Source organism: Corvus moneduloides, chromosome 29 (assembly GCF_009650955.1).
Source record: "Corvus moneduloides isolate bCorMon1 chromosome 29, bCorMon1.pri, whole genome shotgun sequence".
In the NCBI taxonomy this organism is placed as follows: Eukaryota; Metazoa; Chordata; class Aves; order Passeriformes; family Corvidae; genus Corvus; species Corvus moneduloides.
This window is the reverse complement of record NC_045504.1, coordinates 1567637-1585340: the sequence shown is the minus strand read 5'-3', so window position 1 is coordinate 1585340 and position 17704 is coordinate 1567637. Positions and strand designations below refer to the sequence as shown.

Here is a 17704-nt window from a genome sequence, read left to right as displayed (position 1 = left end):
CTGCCCGGCCCCGCCCCCGGCGGCCTCGCCGGCGGCTCTGCGCATGCGCCACCCCGGGTCACGCCCCCAACACTGCGCGTCGCCATGGAAACCGCGCGGCGTCTTAAAGGGGCCGCCACCCGCGGGGTTTCTGCAGCGCCGCGATCACGGGAGGGACCTCCGGGGGGGGGACAGACACAAACCCCGTCCGTGACACCCCCAAAATAACAAACCGGGACAAAAGCGGGGTTGAAATGTTTATTGGGGAGCAGCAGCGAAGCAGTGGGGAGGGGTGGGAACAGCTGGGAGGGGTGGGGGGTACCCCGGGGGTGTGTGGCCCCCCCCCACAAAACCTCCCGTTGGTCACTTGTCCTTGTGCTGGATGAGGCCTTTGGCGATGAGATCCGGGATCTCCACGGCCAGCCAGGGACCCAGCTGTGGGGACAGGGGTCACCCCCACGGGGGACACCTCAACAACATGTCACGACCCCCCCCCGCAGTGCCAACCCCCCCACAAGGGGTGACAACGCCCCCATCGAGCGACAGCCCCCGCTCCGTGGCCCATCATCCCCCCAAAAGGTGACAATCCCTCCCCACACCCCGCCCGGTGTCACACCCCCCAGATGGGTGACACCCCCCCAATGTCACATCCCTCCCACGGGTGTCACCCCCCCCCCCCAGGGACCCCCTGCTCACCCCCAGGGCCATCAGATGGGCCAGCCCGAATTTGGGGACGTTCCTGGCCCAGAGCGGCTTGAAGTGGTCACTGAGGCAGATCTTCCCTCCCCTGCGGGGGCAGGGACCCATCAGACCCCCAATGAACCCCCCCACAGCCCAGGACTCCCCTCAGGTGACCCCCAGGTGACCCCAGGACACCCCAGACCCCCCTTTGGGCAGGAGGGACCCATCAGCCCCCCCTGGGACCACCCAGGACCCCCCCAGCCCTGAGAACCCCTCCAGGACCCCCCAAAGCCCTTGGACTGCCCTAAAAACCTCCCCAGCCCTGGGATCGCCCCAGGATCTCCCCCAAATCTCCCCCAGCCCCAGGACCACACCCCCCCCAGACCCCCTGAGCCTCAGGAGCCCCCACAGGCCCCCCTCCAGAGCCCCCCAGCTCTGGAGGGGTCCCAGGACCCCTCCCCAGCACCCCATAATCCTGGGACCCTCCTCAGGACCCCCCAGGGCCAGGACCCTCCACTGGACCTCCCCCAGCCCTCAGACCCTCCCCTGGACCCCCCCACAGGACCCCCCAAACCTGAGGGTCCCCTCCAACCCCGGCCTCCTCCCCAGGACCCTCCCAGACCCTCCTTAGGACCCCCCCCCCCCCTTAGAACACACAAAAGTCCTTGAACCCTCCCCAGAACCTCCCTTTAGCCCCCCCCCCCCAGCCATGGGACCCCTCCCCAGGATCCCCCAGCCCTGGGACCCCTCCCCAGAACCCCCCAGGAGCCCCAGGACTCCCCCAGGACCCCCTCTCAGAACCGGCATGGCCCCCCCGGGACCTCCCCCCCCAGCCCCAGACCCACCGGTACATCTTGGCCGTTTTCCCGTCCAGCTCGGGGATGGCGATTTCGGGGGCGGTGCCCGGGTACGTCACCGGGATCTGGGGAGGTGGGGGGGGGTCAGCATCCCCTGTGACCCCCCCATCGATCCCAACAACATCCCCAGGACCCCCTCCGGGACCCCCCCAGCTCACCTCAAACTCGATGTTGAACTCGTACTTGAGCAGCTCGTGCACGTACCAGCACCTGCCGAACCACCTGCGGCACATTTGGGGGGACCCCGGGACCCCCTCAGTGCGGGGAACCCCCCCTGGAACCCCCCCTCAGTCCCGGGGACCCCCCTTCATCAACAGAACCCCCCCAGGACCCCCCGTGTCCATCAAACCCGGGACCCCCCACGGCACCTGCGAAGCCCCGGGGGGTCTCACCTCAGGGACCCCCTCCTCCATTAAGAGCAGCCCCCCAGAACCCCCCCCCCCATTTCCCTCGGATCCCCCTGGAGCACCTCAGACCCCCTCGGGGAGCCCCTCCATGTCCTTCACTCCCAGAGACCCCTCCCCAAATAACCGGGACCACCCCCAGCACCTCAGACCCCCCCGGGGAGCCCCCCCATGTCCTTCACTCCCAGAGACCCCTCCCCAAATAACCGGGACCACCCCCAGCACCTCAGACCCCCCCCAGGGACCCTCCACCCCCTTCAATCTTGGGGACCCCCCCCCCCGATGGCCCAAGACCCCCAGTCTGACCCCCCCCACCCTCCTTGGTGCTGGGACCCACCCCCGATCACCGGAGCTCCCCCGGGGGGGGGGGGGGGGGGTCTCAACCTCAGGGACCCCCCCCCCCCCAGGACCCCCCATGTCCCTCAGTCCCGGGACCCTCCCCCGGTATCAATTTGGGGGCTGGGACCTCCCCCGGTGTGACCCCGCAATCCCGGGGACACCCCCGGGCACCGGAGCGGCCCCTCCCGGGGGGGGTCCTGGTGTGACCCCGGGATGGGGAGGGTCCCGGTGTGACCCCGGGGATGGTCCCGGTGTGATCCCGGGGGGTGGTCCCGGTGTAACCCGGGGGGGGATCCCGCTGTGACCCCGGGGGGGGGTCCCGGTGTGATCCCGGGGGGGGGGCCCGGTGTGATCCCAGGGGTGGTCACGGTGTGATCCCGGGATGGGGGTGGTCCCGCTGTGATCCCGGGATGGGGGTCCCGGTGTGACCCCGGGGGGGGGGTCCCGGTGTGATCCCGGGATGGGGGTCCCGGTGTGATCCCGGGGGTGGTCCCGGTGTGATCCCGGGATGGGGGTCCCGGTGTGATCCCGGGGGTGGTCCCGGTGTGACCCCGAGATGGGGGTCCCGGTGCCCCCTCCCCACGCACCGGGTGCCCTCGGGGTTGGACTCCAGGCGGAACCAGTCGGTGTCGGCGCGTTTGTTGTTCTCCACGTACTGGGGGGAGAGGGGGGGACACACGGGGGTCACCGGGGGGGCACCGGCGGGGGGACAGTGAAGGACACCGGTGGGGGGACACCGGGAAGGATTCGGGGGTGACTCTGAAGGGACACACAGAGAGTACCGGCGGGAATCACGGCGGGGACACCGGGAGGGATCCGGGGGTGTGTATGAGGAGGGGGGGGGGGACAGCGGGGTGGGAGGAAGGGGCTGATCGGGGGACACCGGGGGAAGACAGCGGGGGGGGACAAGGGGTGAGGCAGCGAGAGGAGACCGAGACGTGACACCGAGGGGAAACCGGAGGAAACTGAGACACCGATACCAGGACGGCGATACCGGGCGGCGGGGGTGAGGGGGGGGTGTTGGAATCGGGAAGGGACCGTGAGGCGGCAGCGCGGTTGACGCGGCGGCGCCCCGCGGACGTACCTGTATGAGTGCCCGGTACTCCTCGCGCAGCCGCTCAGCCCATCCCTCGCGGTCCCGCGGCCCCGCCGGTGCCCGCAGCAGCGGCAGCTCCGCCACCGCCCGCCGCGCCGCCGCGTCCGCCATGGCCGGCCCCCGCCATGCCGCCCCGCCGGAAGTGACGTGGCGCGCCCGCCGAGCTCCGCGCCGCCATCTTGGTGAAGGGCGGGGCGCGGCTGGGAGGGCGGGGGGGAAGGGGAGTGACGTCACGGCTGCCATCTTGGTTAAGGGCACGTCCGGCGCGTGACGCCGCGGCCCCGCCGCCATCTTTAGTGCTGGCAGCAGTGAGGGAGCTGGGCCGGGCTCGGCTGCCCCGGGGACCCCCCCCAGGGCCCAGGGACCCCCCCCGCAGCACCAGGGAACCCCTCGAGGGCCCAGGGACCCCCCCCGCAGCACCAGGGAACCCCTCGAGGGCCCAGGGACCCCCCCCCCCGCAGCACCAGGGAACCCCTCGAGGGCCCAGGGACCCCCCCCCCACACCACCAGGGACCCCCCCCCCCAGGGCCCAGGGACCCCCCCGCAGCACCAGGGACCCCCCCCAGGGACCCCCCCCCCGCAGCACCAGGGAACCCCTCGAGGGCCCAGGGACCCCCCCCATAGCACCAGGGAACCCCTCGAGGGCCCAGGGACCCCCCCACACCACCAGGGACCCCCCCCCCCAGAGCCCAGGGACCCCCCCGCAGCACCAGGGACCCCCCCAGAGCACCAGGGACCCCCCCTTCAGGCCCAGGGACCCCCCCACAGCCCCAAGGACCCCCCCCCCCCCCAGAGCCCAGGGGTCCCCCCGACACCCTTTTGAAGCCCCAGGGACTCCCCCACAGCACCAAGGACCCCCCCCCACACACAGGCCCAGCCTCCCCCCTCCCCCAGCCCCACTGACGCCCCTTCACAGCCCCAGGGACCCCCCCCCCTCAAAGCCCCCAGGTCCCCCCCTCGCTCGGGTCCCAAGGCCAGGGTGGTGGTCCGGGGCTTTATTGGGGGTTCTGTGATGGGCTCAGGGCCATGGTGGGGTCGGGGGGGGTCTCACGGTGGCTCAGGGCTGTGTTGGAGTATGGGGTGGGGGTCTCTGGGGGTTTTGGGGCTGTGTTGGGGGTCCCAGGGCTGGGGGCTCAAGGCTTTATTGTGGGGTGTGGGGCTCAGGGCTGTTTTGGGGCCTGGGGTGGGGGGCTCGGGGGGCTCAGGGTTGTGTCGGGGGTCTCAGGGGGTCTCAGAGCTGTATCGAGGGTCTCAGGGGGTCTCAGGGGGTCTCAGGGCTGTGTGGGGGGCCAGGGCGGGGGGCTCGGGGGGGCTCAGGGCTGTGTCGGGGTCTGAGCTTGGGGGTCTCAGGGCTGTATTTGGGTCCATATCGGGGGCTCAGGGCTGTGTGGGGGCGCAGCCCGGGGGTCTCAGGGGTCTCAGGGGGTCTCAGGGCTGTGTCGGGGGTCGCAGGGGGTCTCAGGGCTGTATTTGGGTCCATATCGGGGGCTCAGGGTGCTCAGGGGGTCTCAGGGCTGTATTTGGGTCCATATCGGGGGCTCAGCGCTGTGTGGGGGCGCAGCCCGGGGGTCTCAGGGGGTCTCCGCCTGCTCCTCGCCCTTGCCCAGCTGCAGCAGGGACGAGAAGAGCCCCAGCACGTTGGTGCGCAGCTCCCGGGCCAGCGGCTCCAGCTGTTTGTTAGCCCGATCCAGGTATTGCCTGCGGGACACGCGGCCGTCAGCGCTGCTCGGGGGGTCCCGGGGGGGCTTCCCGAGCCCCCCACCCGAGCCCCCCGTACTCGGCCTGGCTGCGCAGCTCCTCCGCCCGCAGCTTCTGCGGCAGCTCCCGGGTCATGAAGTCGGAGAAGGTCTGGAAGTGGCGAGTCAGGAAATCCTCGGCGGTGTCCGGCTCCGAGTCCTCGCTCGCCGCTTCTCGCCGGACCAGCGCGGCCCCGAGGTGGCCAGCGGCGAGCAGCAGCAGCAGCGCGACCACGGGGACCCTCATGGCTGGGGAGGGGGCGACACCGGAGGGTGTGACACCTCCGGCCCATCCCCGAGGCTCGGGGAGAATGCGAGCCCCACTCGCCGCCCCATGGCCGCCCCACAGCCCCACCCGAGCCCTGCAGGAGCTTCCGAACCCATTCTCGACCCTCGGTGGGGATGTGACCCCAATCCCAGCCCCGCAGGAGCTTCCAGTCCCATCCCGTGGGACGCCCGCACCCCCCCGCACTCTGCCCCGTTCCACCCAGTCCCGGCCCCACCGCAGCTTCCAACCCCATTCCTGCCCCATTCCAGCCCCATCCCTGCCCCATTCCAGCCCCATCCCTGCCCCATTCCTGCCCCACGGGAGCTTCCAGCCCCATCCCCAGCCCCATCCCAGCTCCATCCCAGCCCCATCCCAGCTCCATCCCAGCCCCATCCCAGCCCCATCCCAGCTCCATCCCAGCCCCATCCCAGCCCCATCCCAGCCCCATCCCAGCCCCATCCCAGCTCCATCCCAGCTCCATCCCAGTCCCATCCCAGTCCCATCCCAGCCCCATCCCAGCCCCATCCCAGCCCCATCCCAGCCCCATCCCAGCCCATCCCAGTCCCATTCCCAGTCCCATTCCCAGTCCCATCCCAGCCCCATTCCCAGTCCCATTCCCAGCCCCATTCCTGCCCCATTCCAGCCTCATTCCTGCTCCACAGCACCTTCCCACCCCCCATCCCTGTCCCAGTGTCCCTCCCCCCGCCCCCTCCCGGTGCCGCCGCTCACCTGGGCAGGTGCCGGTGCAAGTTTGGGGCGTCCCCCCTCCCTCGGCCCCTTTTTTATCCCCCTCAGCCCCCGCCCCCCATCTGGGCAAACACAGCGGGGCCGAGGGGCAGCGCGGGGGGGCCCCTTGTCCCCAACCCCCCCCGCCATGCCCGGGGCTGTCCCAGTGTCCCCAAGGACGGGGAGGGGCCGATGGCTCCGGGATTTGGGCCGGGGGGGCCCCGCGGGGCGAAGGTTGTCATCTGCGGTGTCACTGACCCTCGACCCCCCGGCGGGGGTGGGGTGAGGGGGGGACAGTGGGGACATCCCGGGATGGGGCAAAGGGCAGGCGGTGGCGTCGGGGACAAAAGGTCGGAGTCCCCCCGGTCAGCAGTGGGGACAGGGATGGGGGCCAGGGGACACAGGGAGGGTCCAGGGGTGCGTGTGGCTGGCGACAGAGGGGACACGGGGAGGGGACAGTGAGAGGGGACACACGGCCAGGGGGGGACAGGAACGTGGGGAGGGGGAATGTGGGACATGGGAGGCGCGGGGGTGCGGGCAGGGGACACGGGGGGGAGACGCGGGACAGGAGGGGGGGATGGGGGAGGGTCCGGGGATGCAGGGGAGGGCACGGGGGGGTGTTGGGACAGAGGCAGGAGGGTCCGAGGGGGATGGGATGGGATAATGGGATGGGATGGGATGGGATGGGATGGGATGGGATGGGATGGGATGGGATGGGATGGGATGGGATGGGATGGGGTGGGATGGGATGGGGTAGGATGGGATGAGATGGGGAGGAGGCGGACACTGGGGCACACGAGGGGATGTGGGAAGGGGTCCAGGGATGCAGGAGAGATCCACGGGGGGCACATGGAAGGCGCTGAACACGAGCGGGGGAGGCAGCGGGGATTTGGGGACGCGCGTGGGACAGGAGAGTGGCGCGGAACGCGGGCGCCACGGAACGTCGCCGCGCGGGTCCCAGGGGTCCGGAGGGATCGCATTCCGGCGCGGCCCCGCCCTCCCCGCTCAGCCAATGGGAGGCGCGCGTTGCCCACAGCCAAGATGGCGGTGGCGCCCCCCCTGAAGGCGCTCCGGGCGGCGCCGCCCGCGGCCGCGATGGCGGCGGCCGGCGGGGGCCCGTAGGGGCCATGGGGAACGCGGAGGGCCGGGCCCCGCGGCGGGCCGAGCCCAGGGGCAATCCCGGCAGCTTCGATGAGCTGCACCGGCTCTGCAAAGGTGCGCCCGGGGGCAGCGGGGGGGCTCCGCGGCTGAGAGGGCACCGGGCGGGGCGGAGCGGGTGGCGAGGGGTCGGTGTGTGGGACAAAGCGGGTCCGGGGACAGCGGGGGGACAGCGGGGACAGAGGGGACACTCGGGGGGACAGCGGGGACAGCGGGGTCGGGGGACACCGGGGTGACGTGGGGACACCGGGGCTGAGGGGGCACAGGGGCCGCGGGGACAGCGGGGGGGTGGCAGCCGTGTCACCGGGGGGGGCTGGGGGTGTCACCAGCGGAGTGTCACAGCCGTGTCCCCAAGGGGCTGAGGGTGTCACCAGGAGGAGGTGACAGCCGTGTCACCGGAAGGGGCTGTGGGTGTCCCCAAGGAGCTGTGGGTGTCACCAGAGGGCTGTGGGTGTCACCAGCGGGGTGACAGCCGTGTCCCGAGGGGGTTGTGGGTGTCCCCAGAGGGCTGAGGGTGTCACCAGCGGGGTGACAGCCGTGTCCCGAGGGGGTTGTGGGTGTCCCCAGAGGGCTGAGGGTGTCACCAGCGGGGTGACAGCCATGTCCAGGGGATCTCTGGGTGTCCCAGGGGTGTCACAGCCGTGTCCAGGGGGTCTCTGGGTGTCCCAGGGGGGTCTCTGGGTGTCCCAGGGGTGTCACAGCCGTGTCCAGGGGGTCTCTGGGTGTCCCAGGGGGGTCTCTGGGTGTCCCAGGGGTGTCACAGCCGTGTCCAGGGGGTCTCTGGGTGTCCCAGGGGGGTCTCTGGGTGTCCCCAGGGGGGTGACAGCCATGCCCAGGGGGTCTCTGGGTGTCCCCAGGGGGGTCTCTGGGTGTCCCCAGGGGTGTCACAGCCGTGTCCAGGGGGTCTCTGGGTGTCCCAGAGGGGTCTCTGGATGTCCCCAGGGGTGTCCAGGGGGTCCCTGGGTGTCCCAGAGGGTCACAGCCGTGTCCCCCCAGAGGTGTTCCCGCCGCAGATGGAGGGGGTGAAGCTGATCGTCACCAAGACCCTGAGCAGCCACTTCCAGGTCGGGTACAAGGGGGGTGGGGACACGTGGGGACTGAGGGGGACGCCGTGTGTGTCCCTCCCACCCTGGGCTGTCCCCTCTGAGCCCTGGTGTCCCCACAGGTGACACACACGGTGCACATGAGCACCTTGGGCCCCTCCGGCTACCGCTTCAACGCCACCTTCGTGGGGGACCGGCAGCTCGGGCCCACCGAGGTGACCCCGCGGGTGGCACTGGGGTGGTGGGTGGCATCGGGGGGGGCACAGGTGTTGTCACCCAAACACCACCGGTCAGGAGCCTCGTGGTCACCCCGAGGCCACCAACGGCCCCAGGACCATGGGGTCATTGTGGTCGTCTGTGGCCCCAGGTGACCCCAGGGTGGTTGGTGGCCCTGCAGTTGTGGCCTCGGTCTGATGGGTGGCCCTGGGGTGGTGGGTGGCCTCAGGATGGCCCCAGGTGGCCCTGGAGTTATTGGTGGCCCTGCTGTGGCAAGTGGTCTCAGCAAGGTGGCTGCCCCAGGGTCATTGGTGGCCTTGGGGTGGCTGGTGGCCCTGGGTGGTTGTGGGGGTCATTGGTGACCTCGGGGTGGTTGGGGGCCTTGGGGTCATTGGTGGCCCTGGGCTTGTGGGTGGTCCCAGGTGACCTCAGGGTCATTGATGGCCTTGAGGTCATTGGTGGCTCTTTGGTGACCCCAGGGCTGCTCAGTGGCCTTGGGGTCATCAGTGACCTCAGGGATGTTGGTGGCCCTGGGCTGGCAGGTGCTCACAGGTGACTTCAGGGTCATCGATGACCCTGGGTGCCAATGGTGGCCTTGGGGTCATTGGTAACCTTGGGGTCATCGGTGACCTCAGGATCCTTGGTGGCCACAAAGCTCCGGGCCGGGGCTGTTGAGCTGACCCAGCCACCAGCAGGGCAGGGCTGGGGGGGCTCCCTGGAGGCCGGGGCTGTCCCTGTGCCCCCGCCCACCCCGCGGTGTCCCCAGGTGTTCCCCACCCTGCTCGGGGACATGGACAGCGCCGGCAGCCTCAACGCTCAGGCCCTGCAGCTGCTGGGGGAGCGGCTCCGCGCCAAGGCCGTGTTCCAGGTGAGCCCCGGGGCTGGTGCCGCGGTGCCCGCGTCCCCCCCGGTGCCACCGCCGTGCCCTGTCCCCCCCCAACCCCCCGTCCCCAGACGCACCAGGCCAAGTTCGTGACGTGGCAGTTCGACGGCGAGTACCGCGGCGACGACTGCACGGCCACGCTCACCCTGGGCAACCCCGACCTGCTGGGCGGCTCCGGTGAGCGCCGGGGGGAGCCTCGCGGTGGCCGCGGTGGCCCGTGGGGACCCCGCTGAGGCCGCGCTGTCCCCGCTGCAGTGATCGTGGTGGCCCATTTCCTGCAGAGCGTCACCGCCCGCCTCGTGCTGGGCGGGGAGCTCGTCTACCACCGGCGCCCCGGCGAGGAGGGGGCCATCCTCACGCTGGCCGGCAAATACACGGGTAGGGCCACGCCCTGGGGACACCCCGGGGACCTCGGGGACCTCGGGGACAGCCTGGCGGTGCCACCTCGGCGCTGGCTCTCTGTTGCAGCCCCGAACTGGGTGACGACGCTCAACGTGGGCTACGGGGGGGCTCACGCCAGCTACTACCACCGGGCCAATGAGCAGGTGGGTGTCCCCCACCCCAGTGTCCCCCGTGGTGTCCCCAGGCCCCCGTGAGCCCGGTGTCCCCTCCCAGGTGCAGGTGGGGGTGGAGCTGGAGGCCAACACGCGGCTGCAGGAGACGACCTTTGCCTTCGGCTACCAGCTCAACCTGCCGCGAGCCAACGTCGTCTTCAGAGGTGGGCCAGGCCCCTGGTGGCTTCTGTGCCCAGCTGTCCCCTCCCGCTGGCACTCAGCTGGCCCTCCGCTGTCCCCCACAGGGCTCCTGGACAGCAATTGGAGCGTGGGGGGGGTCCTGGAGAAGAAGTTGCCCCCCCTGCCCGTCACGCTGGCCCTGGGTGCCTTCCTCAACCACTGGAGGAACCGCTTCCACTGCGGCTTCAGCGTCACCGTGGGCTGAGGGGACAGTGGGCACAGCAGGCACAGCGGGCATGTGGCACCGTCCTGCTCAGGGAGCCACCGGGCCGGGCCGTGGAGGTGCCACAGGGACCCGCAGGGCGGGGACACGGCGGCCGGGGCACAGCGTGTGACAGAGCCACGGGGGCTGCGGGTGGCGGCCAAGGGGGGCTGGGGGTCCCGGTGTCCCCGGTGTCACCCCTCAGGGGTGGTGGCCAAGGGGGGCTGGGGGCCCCGGTGTCCCCGGTGTCACCCCTCGGGAGTGGCAGCTGCCACAGGGCTGGGGGGTCCCGTTGTCCCCAGCGCCATCCTGGCCGTGCCTCAGTTTCCCTGCGGTGCCACACCCGGCAGCCCGGATAAATAAAGGAGCTTTACTCTGTGCCCGCTGGGGGCCGGGGGTGACGTTTGGGGGCCGGGGGTGACGTCTGGGCCCAGGCTCAGCTGATGATCTCGGAGAGCAGCGGGGTCATGGCCGACAGGTCCTGGATGTGCAGGATCTGCCGCGTCTTCTCCGCCTTCAGCGTCTGCATCTCTGTCAGCAGCAGCAGCAGCTTCGCGTACAGGAACCTTTGGGGGGCCGCAGGGCACAGCCAGCTGGGCCTGGTGGCCGTCCCCACCCCCCTGGGGACACCAGTGCCACCCCGTCCCGGCGCTCACCTGCCCTCGGGTGGGGGGTGCCGGTGGTCGATGTAGCTCTTGAGGGTCAGGGCCACCTTCTCCTGGAAGGCGTCGATGACGTCGCGCTGGGCGATGCCGGCGTGGTCTGGGGAGGAGGCGTGGGGTGACGTCAGCGGGATTTTGGGGACAGTGGGATGTCCCCGTGTGTCCCCTCTTGGGGGGGGCTCACCTGGCGAGAAGAGCAGCATGGCCTGGAGCAGGGCGTACTCGGCCTCGTGCAGCCGCAGGCGCCGCAGGCTCTCGTGGAACTTGAGCAGCGGCTCCAGGTAGATCTGCTGGAACCCGGCTGCGGGACCATCCCGAAATCCCGGGGTTAGGGTGGGAAAGAGCTTTGGGATCATCGAGTCCGAGCTGTGCCCGATCCCCACCGTGTCCCTGAGTGCCACCTCCAGGGGTGGCCGCTCCAGCCCTCCCTGGGCAGCCCCTGCCAAGGCCTGGCCGCCCTTTCCAGGAGCGATTTTCCCAAATATCCACCCTGAGCCTCCCCTGGCACAGCTTGAGGCCGTTCCCTCTTGTCCTGGCCCCGTTCCTTGGGATCAGATCCCAAATCCCGGCAGGAAGAGCCCGAAATTCCCCTCTGGACCCCCTTTTCTCCAGGATAAACATTCCCAGCTCCCTCAGCGTTTCCCAGCCCCTTCCCAGGCCTGTCCCCTTCCCTGGACAGTCTCCAGCCCCTCAATGTCCTTAAACTGAGTGACCAGAACTGGACACAGCCCTCGAGGTGTGACCTCACCAGGGGGACAATCCCTGCCCTGGGCCTGTGGCCACACTGTCCCTGACCCACCCCAGGTGGGGGTGGGGGTCCCTGGGGGTCCCTGGGCACACCTGGCTCATGTCCAGCCGCCCCCCCCCAGGTCCCTTTGTGTTCAGCGTCCCCACCCTGGGGGTTGTTGTGATCCCACAGGACCCTGCCCTTGGTCCTTGGATCGTCCCCATGGACCCGGCCTGCCCAGCTCCCTCTGCGGAGCCCTCCTGCCCTCCCCCTGGCCCAGACTGGTGTCCCCAAGCATCCCCAAGTGTCCCCAAGCGTCCCCAAGTGTCCCCAGGTGTCCCCAGGTGTCCCCAAGCATCCCCAAGTGTCCCCAAGCGTCCCCAGGTGTCCCCAGGTGTCTCCCGGTACCCAGGGCCCCGTCGCGGATGGTGTAGCAGCGCTGGCCGCACTCCCAGGCCTTGGTGTCGGGGTTGAAGACGGTGTTGAAGCGGATCTGGCAAATCTCCAGCGTGGCCCCTTTGAGCAGCGAGATTTGGGCGTCCAGGGGCAAGCTCCTGGCGGGAGGGGACACGGGGACACGTCAAGGGGGTGGCACCGCGCGGTCCCCGGCCGTGTCCCCGCCCCGCGCACCTGAAGACCGGGATCTCCTTGGCGAACTTGATCACCTGCTGGATCATGAACGTGCTCAGGTCGGCGAACTGCGGCAGCAGCGACGAGTCCGGCAGCACCTCCTCGCACGGGGACGGCGACACCCCCGCGGCGACACCCGAGCCCGGCGGGCTGGGCACGAACAGGCGCACGGCGGGCTGGGGACAGCGAGGGGTCAGGGCGGGGGTACCCGTGGGGACACTCGGGGCACCCATGGGGACACTCGGGGCACCCACGGCATCAGCTGGGTCATCGGGGACTGGCTGAGTCACTCCAGGGGACAGCCAGGGCACCAGGGATGTTGTCTGGGTCACCTTTGGGGACAGCGGGGTCATCCATGGGGACAGTCAGGCCACCCATGGGCATGGCCAGGGCACCCGTGGGGACAGTCAGGGCACCCATGAGGACAGCAGGGTCACACGCAAGGATGACCAGGGCGCCCATGGACACGGCTGGGGCCGCCCTGGGGACAGCGGGTCACCCATAGGGACAGCGGGGTCAAGCACAGGGACAGGTGTGTCCCCCGCGGGGACAGCGGGTGCGGGGTGTCCCCAGCTCACCCAGTACTGCGTGAACTGGGAGAAGCTGGAGTCGAAGGTGCGCTGGTGGGCGGCGATGAGGAGCGCGATGAGCTCCTGCTGCTCGGCCGTCAGTCCCCCCTGCTGGCCCTGCTGGCCCCCGGGCTGGCCCCGCTGGCCCCGCAGCTCCCGCCGCCGCCGCAGCGCCTCCTCCGACATGATCACTGCCACCCGCCGGCCCCGCTGTCACCGCTGTCACCGCCGGCACAGAGACCGGGGACAGCGGGGACGCCGAGCGGGGACAGCAGCGCCCCGTGATGCCCCTCCCCAAGCGCGTCCCCGCTGTCCCCGCTCTGCCACACCCCCCTGCTGCCACCTCCGTGCCCTGTCCCTTGATGTCCCCTCCCCTGCCACCCCACCCAGGCCGCTTCTCTCTGTCCCACGTCCCCACTTGTCCCCTCCAGGTCCCCTTTATCCCACCCAGGTGCTCCCCCTCTTCCTCCGGGTCCCCCGTCCCTGTCCCCGCTGTCCCCGTGCCATGTCCCCCCCTCATGCCCAGGTGTCCCCTGTGTCCCCCCATCCCCTCTCCCCCCATGTCCCCCCTTTGTCCCCTCCAGGTCCTCCCTCTCCCCTCCGCTCCGTGTCCCTCCGGGTGTCCCCCGTGTCCCTCCACCCCCTGTCCCCCCGTGTCACTCACTGTCCCTCCTCATGCCCACGTCGAGGCACTTCTGGAGGCGACAGGCCTGGCACTGCCGCCGCTTGGCCTTGGTGACAGGGCAGCGCCGGGCCAGGGGGCACGTGAACCGGACACCTTTGATGATGGAGCGCCTGGGGGGACACGGCCACTGTCCCCTGACCCAAGCTCGGGGTGGCAGTGGCTGTCCTGCCTTGTCCCACCCTCTCCCCGTCCACGGGACCATCCTGCGCCATCCCACATCCTGCCCTGGCCCATCTCATCCAGTCCCAGTCCCTCCTGTCCCATCCCAGCCCGTCTTGTCGCCCCACCCTGTCCCCTTGTCCCATCCCATCGTGTCCTGTCCCATCCCACCCGGTCTCATCCCCTCCTGCCCCGTGCCCTTGTCCCCTTGTCCCCTCCACCCCAGCTTGTCCTGTTTGTCCCATCCTGCCTTGTCCCTTTGTCCCATCTCACCCCGTCCCATCCTGTCCCCTTGTCCCATCCCATTTTATCCCACCCTGTCTCATCCCATCCTGTTCTACCCCATCCCGCATTGTCCCCACCCTGTCCCCTTGTCCCATCCCATCCCATCCCACCCTGTCCCTCTGTCCCGCCCCATCCTGTCCTGTCCCCGTGGTGTCCCCGCGGTGTCCCCGCACCTGAAGAAGCCCTTGCAGCCCTCGCAGCTCATGACGTGGAAGTGGTACCCGCTGGCCCTGTCCCCGCACACGGCGCACACCTTGTCCTCATCGGGCTCCGTGTCCCCAGCGCGGTCCCGGGGCCGGGGGCTGCGCTCTGTGCCCGGGGGGCTCGGCAGGGACATGGCTGGGGACACGGGGACAGCGAGGGGGTGACACACACCGGGCACCGCCACCGGCTCCGGTGTCCCGTCCCCTCGAGGCCACGGTGGCCCCCTGTCCCGCGGCGCTGTCACCCGTGGGCACCCACGTGTCCTCGCCAGGCCCTGCTGCTCCCCGCTGGTCCCCGTGTGTCCCCTGCACTCCCGGAGTGTCCCCGCTGGTCCCCGCGAGTCCCCGCCGGTGCTGGTACCTGAGGCGGTGTCCCCCAGTGCGGTCGGTGATGGGGGATTGTCCCCACGCAGTGAGGGGACACCCGGTCCCCGTGTGTCGCCGTCAGTGCCTGTGTGTCCCCTCCAGTCCCCGAGTGTCCCCTCTATTCCCCGCGTGTCCCCGCCGGGCCCAGGTAGGGCCCCGTGGAGTTTGAACCTTGAACTTGAGCGAGGCTGTGACAGGCGGGGACAGAGCGCGGGGCGGAGGGGACAGGAGAGCGCAGGTATGGCAGCTCTGGGGGACAGAGGGACGTGGGGACAGGCGGGGGACACACAGACACAGAGTGGGCAGGACGTGCTGACAGGTAGGCACGGAGGGGACAGCCAGGGTGCCACAGCTGGGGGCTGCGGGTGGCATTAGGGGACTGGCAGCGTCCCCATCCCGGAGTCCCCGCGCAGCGCCTGTGCTCTGTCCCCAGGTGTCACCCGCACCTTCGGGGTGTCCGAGGAGGGTCACCCTCCATCCCGGCCCCCCTGGAACCCCTCTCTTATCCCCCCGTGTTCCCCGGGGTCTCTTCGAAGTCCCTCTGTCCCCCCCGTGTCCCTCCGTGTCCTCCCAAGCTCCCTGTGTCCCGCCGTGTCCCCCTGTGTCTCCATGTCCCCCCAAGCCCCCCATGTCCCCCATGTTCCCCCCTGTCCCCCCCATATCCCCAAAGCCCTCCCTGCGCCCCCCGTGTCCCGCCGTGTCCCCCCTGCGCCCCCCGTGTCCCCCCGTGTTCCCCCATGTCCCCCCGTGTCCCCCAAGCCCCCCATGTCCCCCCGTGTCCCCCCAAGCCCTCCCAAGCCCCCCAAGCCTCCCGTGTCCCCCCAAGCCTCCGGTGTCCCCCCAAGCTCCTCGTGTCCCCCCGTGTCCCCCCAAGCCCCCCAAGCCCCCCGTGTCCCCCCAAGCCCCCGGTTTCCCCCCGTGTCCCCCCGGGGCCGTCGCGCCCGGAGCGGGGGGGGGGGGGGGGGGGGGAACAACGCGGGGGCGTGTTCCCGTCGGGACCCGCCCCCCGATTCCCATTGGCTGCTCGGGGCTGTCACTCAAACCCCGCCCCTATAAAAGCGGCGGCAGCGCCGGTCCCGCGCTCCGGGAGCGGCGGCGGCACCGGGCGGGATGAGCGAGGTGGGGGCGGCCGGGGGCGGCCGGGGGCGTCCGAACGGGCCGAAAAGAGGGATTTTCCCCTTTTCCCGTTGTTTTCAGCACCGAGCTGGTCGGGGAGAAGTGCTGAGAGCGGGAACGGGGGGAAGATGCTGCGTCCCGGGGAGGGAGGGTGCGGGGACGGCGGGGACAGTTTGGGGACTCTGTGCCACCAGCGCCACCCCCTCACCTCCCCTGGCCCTCCTCTCTTGGCAGTGGAACCTCCATGAGCCCCCTCTGGCTGGAGCTTGGGGGGACCCAGTGGGGGGACAACGGGGGGACCCTGGGGACAGCAGAGCCCCGGTGTCACCCCTCGGTCCCCTCTCTCCGCAGCGCAGCCCCCATGACCCCCCCTCCGCGGCGGAGGCCCCCGGCGGGCAGCAGGAAGGTGAGGACCCCCGGCACAGGGGGGGTGTGGGTTCCCTGTCCCCGCTGTCCCCTCTCGGGACTCCCGCGCTGCTCCCGCAGTCCCCGAGACCCCCGAGTCCGTGTCCCTGTCATTGTGGGGGGGGGTGGCACCTGGGTGGATTTGGGGACCTGCGCTGTCCTGTCCCCGGGGGAGGGGGGTCTCCCCGTGGGAGATGTCGTGGTGTCCCCTCTGGGGACTTTCTGGGGGGTGGTCGTGATGCTCTTTGGGGTGAGTGGCGGTGCCAGCTTGTCCCCTGAGGGCTTGGGATGGTGGGGTCCCCCCTGCATTGGTGACTGGGTGTCCCCTGGGTGTCCCCGCTGGTCCCCGGGGTGAGTCTGGGGGTGTCAGGATGTCCCCAAGGGTGGCCCTGTCCCCTCCCCGCCCCAGCCAAGGCCGGTGACCCCAAGAAGGAGGAGGAGGAGGAGGAGGAGGAGATCGACATCGACCTGAGCGCGCCCGAGACGGAGCGCGCGGCGCTCGCCATCCAGGGAAAATTCCGCAAATTCCAGAAGCGGAAGAAGGAGTCGGGGCCCTGAGGGGGGGTCCCGGGACCCCCAACCCTCATGGGGACCCCCGTGGGCAGGTCCCGCCCTGACTCCGCCACGCGACGGGGCCGTGGGGGATGGGGGGGGGAGAGGTCTCGGCCCTTCCGCACCCCGAGCCGGGACCCCGAGTGACACGGGGGGAGGGGGGGGGGCTGAGAGGGGACACAGCCGGGTGTCCCCCGGAGGGGAGGTGGCCCTCGTGCGAGGGGACGGCGTGGAGCCCCCCGATTTCCCTGGGAATCCCCGATTTCCCTGGGAATGCCCCGTTTCCCTGGGAATGCCCAGGAAATTGGGGCTCCCCACCCTCCTGGCACTGTCACCGCCCCCTCCCCACCCTCCTGGCACTGTCACCCTCCCCTGTCCCCCCCCCCCGGGGGGGTTTTTAGCCTGTGCAAAGAATAAAGTGTGAAGAAGAGGAGGGCGGTCTGGGGGTTCGGGGGGGATTTGGGGAGGGGACCCTACTGGGAGGGATCCCCAGGTCCCCTTTTTCCGATTGGGGGAGTGGATGGACCCCCCATTAAATCAGCGCCGGGGGGTCCCTAGGACCAGGCTGTCCCTCCGGGGGGTGGGGACAGAGGTGACCCAGGGGTGGCTGGGGAGGGGGGGGGGAGGTTGGGAACGGCTCCATCCCGCCCCCCCCCCCCCCCCCAAGGTCTCCCATCTCCAATTTGAAGGATTTCCACTGAAATTCCCATTAATTGATCACCCGCTGGGGCTCAGCCCCGGCAGAGCCGCGAGCCGAGATAAAAGCGCTTGGGGAAGGGTTAAAATTCGAGCGGTTTGGGGGGGGGTTTGCAGGAGGATTTCGGGGGGTTCGGCGGGCCCGGGAGTGCCGGGATCCGGGGCAGAAATAGCTCCTCGGAAAGAAAAACAGCGCCCGCGGCCCGGGGCCAGGGCCCAGGGGACACGGCGGGGTCGGGCTCCGCAGACTTATTAGGGAAGGGACAATGATCCCGGGGGGGCACCGGGGGGGCACCTCCGTGCCCGTTTTCCGTGTGGGAGCGACGA

General features: G+C 70.6%; 5 protein-coding genes across 12 annotated transcripts in view; 2 read left to right on the top strand and 3 right to left on the bottom strand.

Annotated features, from left to right (window-relative positions):
- Positions 1-17704, bottom strand: part of LOC116436190 (Fc receptor-like protein 3) — a 161494-nt gene that overhangs the window by 47975 nt on the left and 95815 nt on the right. The window lies entirely within an intron of this gene.
- UFC1 (ubiquitin-fold modifier conjugating enzyme 1) lies at positions 224-3482 on the bottom strand. The gene is made up of 6 exons (XM_032093292.1): positions 3345-3482; positions 2848-2915; positions 1676-1739; positions 1506-1582; positions 676-766; positions 224-414 (listed from the first exon to the last, which is right to left on the bottom strand). Exons 1-6 carry the CDS (start codon positions 3465-3467, stop codon positions 343-345), a joined length of 495 nt encoding a protein of 164 aa, XP_031949183.1. The 5' UTR covers positions 3468-3482; the 3' UTR covers positions 224-342.
- On the top strand, positions 7173-10422 carry TOMM40L (translocase of outer mitochondrial membrane 40 like). 2 transcript variants are annotated; one of them, XM_032093278.1, is made up of 9 exons: positions 7173-7301; positions 8241-8308; positions 8410-8502; positions 9270-9371; positions 9488-9563; positions 9642-9764; positions 9855-9931; positions 10002-10104; positions 10186-10422. In XM_032093278.1, the coding sequence occupies exons 1-9, from the start codon at positions 7214-7216 to the stop codon at positions 10323-10325; spliced, it is 870 nt and encodes a 289-aa protein (XP_031949169.1). In that variant the 5' UTR covers positions 7173-7213; the 3' UTR covers positions 10326-10422. The 2 variants fall into 2 exon arrangements, with proteins under 2 accessions (XP_031949169.1, XP_031949168.1); XM_032093277.1 differs by having other exon boundaries at positions 7174-7301; positions 9458-9563.
- NR1I3 (nuclear receptor subfamily 1 group I member 3) lies at positions 10609-14860 on the bottom strand. 3 transcript variants are annotated; one of them, XM_032093250.1, is made up of 9 exons: positions 14604-14860; positions 14213-14378; positions 13575-13705; positions 12920-12961; positions 12342-12517; positions 12120-12265; positions 11169-11285; positions 10979-11084; positions 10609-10888 (listed from the first exon to the last, which is right to left on the bottom strand). In XM_032093250.1, the coding sequence occupies exons 2-9, from the start codon at positions 14374-14376 to the stop codon at positions 10643-10645; spliced, it is 1128 nt and encodes a 375-aa protein (XP_031949141.1). In that variant the 5' UTR covers positions 14377-14378; positions 14604-14860; the 3' UTR covers positions 10609-10642. The 3 variants fall into 3 exon arrangements, with proteins under 3 accessions (XP_031949141.1, XP_031949142.1, XP_031949140.1); XM_032093249.1 differs by having other exon boundaries at positions 10679-10888; positions 12920-13101; XM_032093251.1 differs by lacking the exon at positions 12920-12961.
- Positions 15673-17114, top strand: PCP4L1 (Purkinje cell protein 4 like 1). Its single transcript, XM_032093339.1, has 3 exons — positions 15673-15727; positions 15959-16130; positions 16539-17114. Exons 1-3 carry the CDS (start codon positions 15719-15721, stop codon positions 16685-16687), a joined length of 330 nt encoding a protein of 109 aa, XP_031949230.1. The 5' UTR covers positions 15673-15718; the 3' UTR covers positions 16688-17114.